Raw genomic sequence first — 1,415 nt, 5'->3', positions numbered from 1 at the left:
TTTTGCCAAGTGAAAAGCTCAAAATTACACGTCTTAATAAAGATTGTTAGGAACCCAGGAAGGTCATATCCCGTGTCTCCTTTGCCAGATACCCTGCAAACTGGGGAATCTGAGACCCCTTACAGCTTCCTGCCCCATTCTTGGATTTGTGTTCCCACCAGCTATTTTCCACCTCCCCTTCTACTCATCCTGTGTGGCCATTTACAGATTTTTCCTTCTGCTTTATGCTCTTTCAAGGTGGGTTTCTGGTAGTTCCCACCCTCCTACGACACCACTGATTTCCTGAGCTGGGTCCACGGTGAGTTTGTGTTCGAAGGAGAGCTGATGTGCAGCACTGTGGACTGGCTGCTGGCACAGAAATACAGAGCCGAGTCCGCTGCCTCAGTGGAGTTGATTTCCAGGCTGCAGGGTGAGTTTTGGGGGCACTCAGCTGAAAATCGCTGTTTGAACATGGCTGTATCTTCCACAATGTCTTGCTTCTGAAAGTAAACCAAAAATTCTAATGCTTCTTCCAGCTTCTTGCGATACCAGTAAACATAAGAGTGTCCTTTTTTGGGGACACAATCCATTTTGGCTCTCTGGTCTTTTCCTTTGAGCAGATGACTGGGACTCTGGGTGACCTCAGTGTCCATGGAGCCTGTGAGAAAAGAAAGTGAAGAAAAAGCCCTTGAAGGAGCCTGATTTTGCAGCCTCGGGAGAAAGTCCTGAATCTAGAATTCAGTTAATTCACCTCACCTGCTCCCCAGAATAAAAGAGCCATACAGCACAGGAGGCCAAGGCACATGGCTGGCTCAGGGAGAAAGCAGTGCAGTGGCTTTTCCTCTCAGGGCCTCCTCCTCCTCAGCACCTCCTTGTGACGTGGTTGCTTCCTGTGGTCGTCACAGTCCCCACGTACGTGAGAGGCTAGCTTTTCATAGACTGGGAGTGCAGGGAAAGTTGGTGAAACAACTGGTGTGGATTTCAGACGGCTTCAATTGTCTTTTTCCTGATTCTGCTCTTTCATCATTTCTTTAAAAATGAAAATCAGTTGCACATCAGTAACTTACTTGCTTTTCATCTTGTCAGTTTGCCTCCTCCCCTCCTCCCTTCCCTTCAGACAATGAAACACACAACTTGCTGTTGGTCAGTATTAACTTCTACTGCGCTCACAAATGAATACAGCAGCCACCTTATACTAACAAGCCAAATTTTAAACTATACAAAAGAAATATTTGTGATGGATATATAATGCATCTAGAGAAATAATAAAATGAGTCATCTAGCCTGAAACTCTTAGCTTAGGAGACAGATTTTCTCTGAGAATTTTTAAGTCCCTGTGTTATTTTTCCAGACTTTATCATTCTTTCTCTACTAGGTCTAGGAAAATATAATCCTAAAGTTTAAGTTTTTACTCACTTTCCTTCCATTATCAGTTT

The 1,415-nt window shown here is 44.4% G+C and overlaps 1 gene segment (V, D, J or C); it reads right to left on the bottom strand.

Annotated features, from left to right (window-relative positions):
* Positions 1–263: 263 nt before the first annotated feature.
* LOC104999490 lies at positions 264–784 on the bottom strand. The segment is given in 2 exon segments: positions 264–637; positions 736–784. Coding segments are annotated over 2 exon segments (423 nt in total).
* Between the last annotated feature and the right edge of the window lie 631 nt (positions 785–1,415).

The sequence above is a fragment of the Bison bison genome, unplaced genomic scaffold (assembly GCF_000754665.1).
Source record: "Bison bison bison isolate TAMUID 2011002044 unplaced genomic scaffold, Bison_UMD1.0 scf7180017864352, whole genome shotgun sequence".
In the NCBI taxonomy this organism is placed as follows: Eukaryota; Metazoa; Chordata; class Mammalia; order Artiodactyla; family Bovidae; genus Bison; species Bison bison.
The sequence above is the reverse complement of the archived record's forward strand: the minus strand, read 5'-3'. Positions and strand labels throughout refer to the sequence as shown.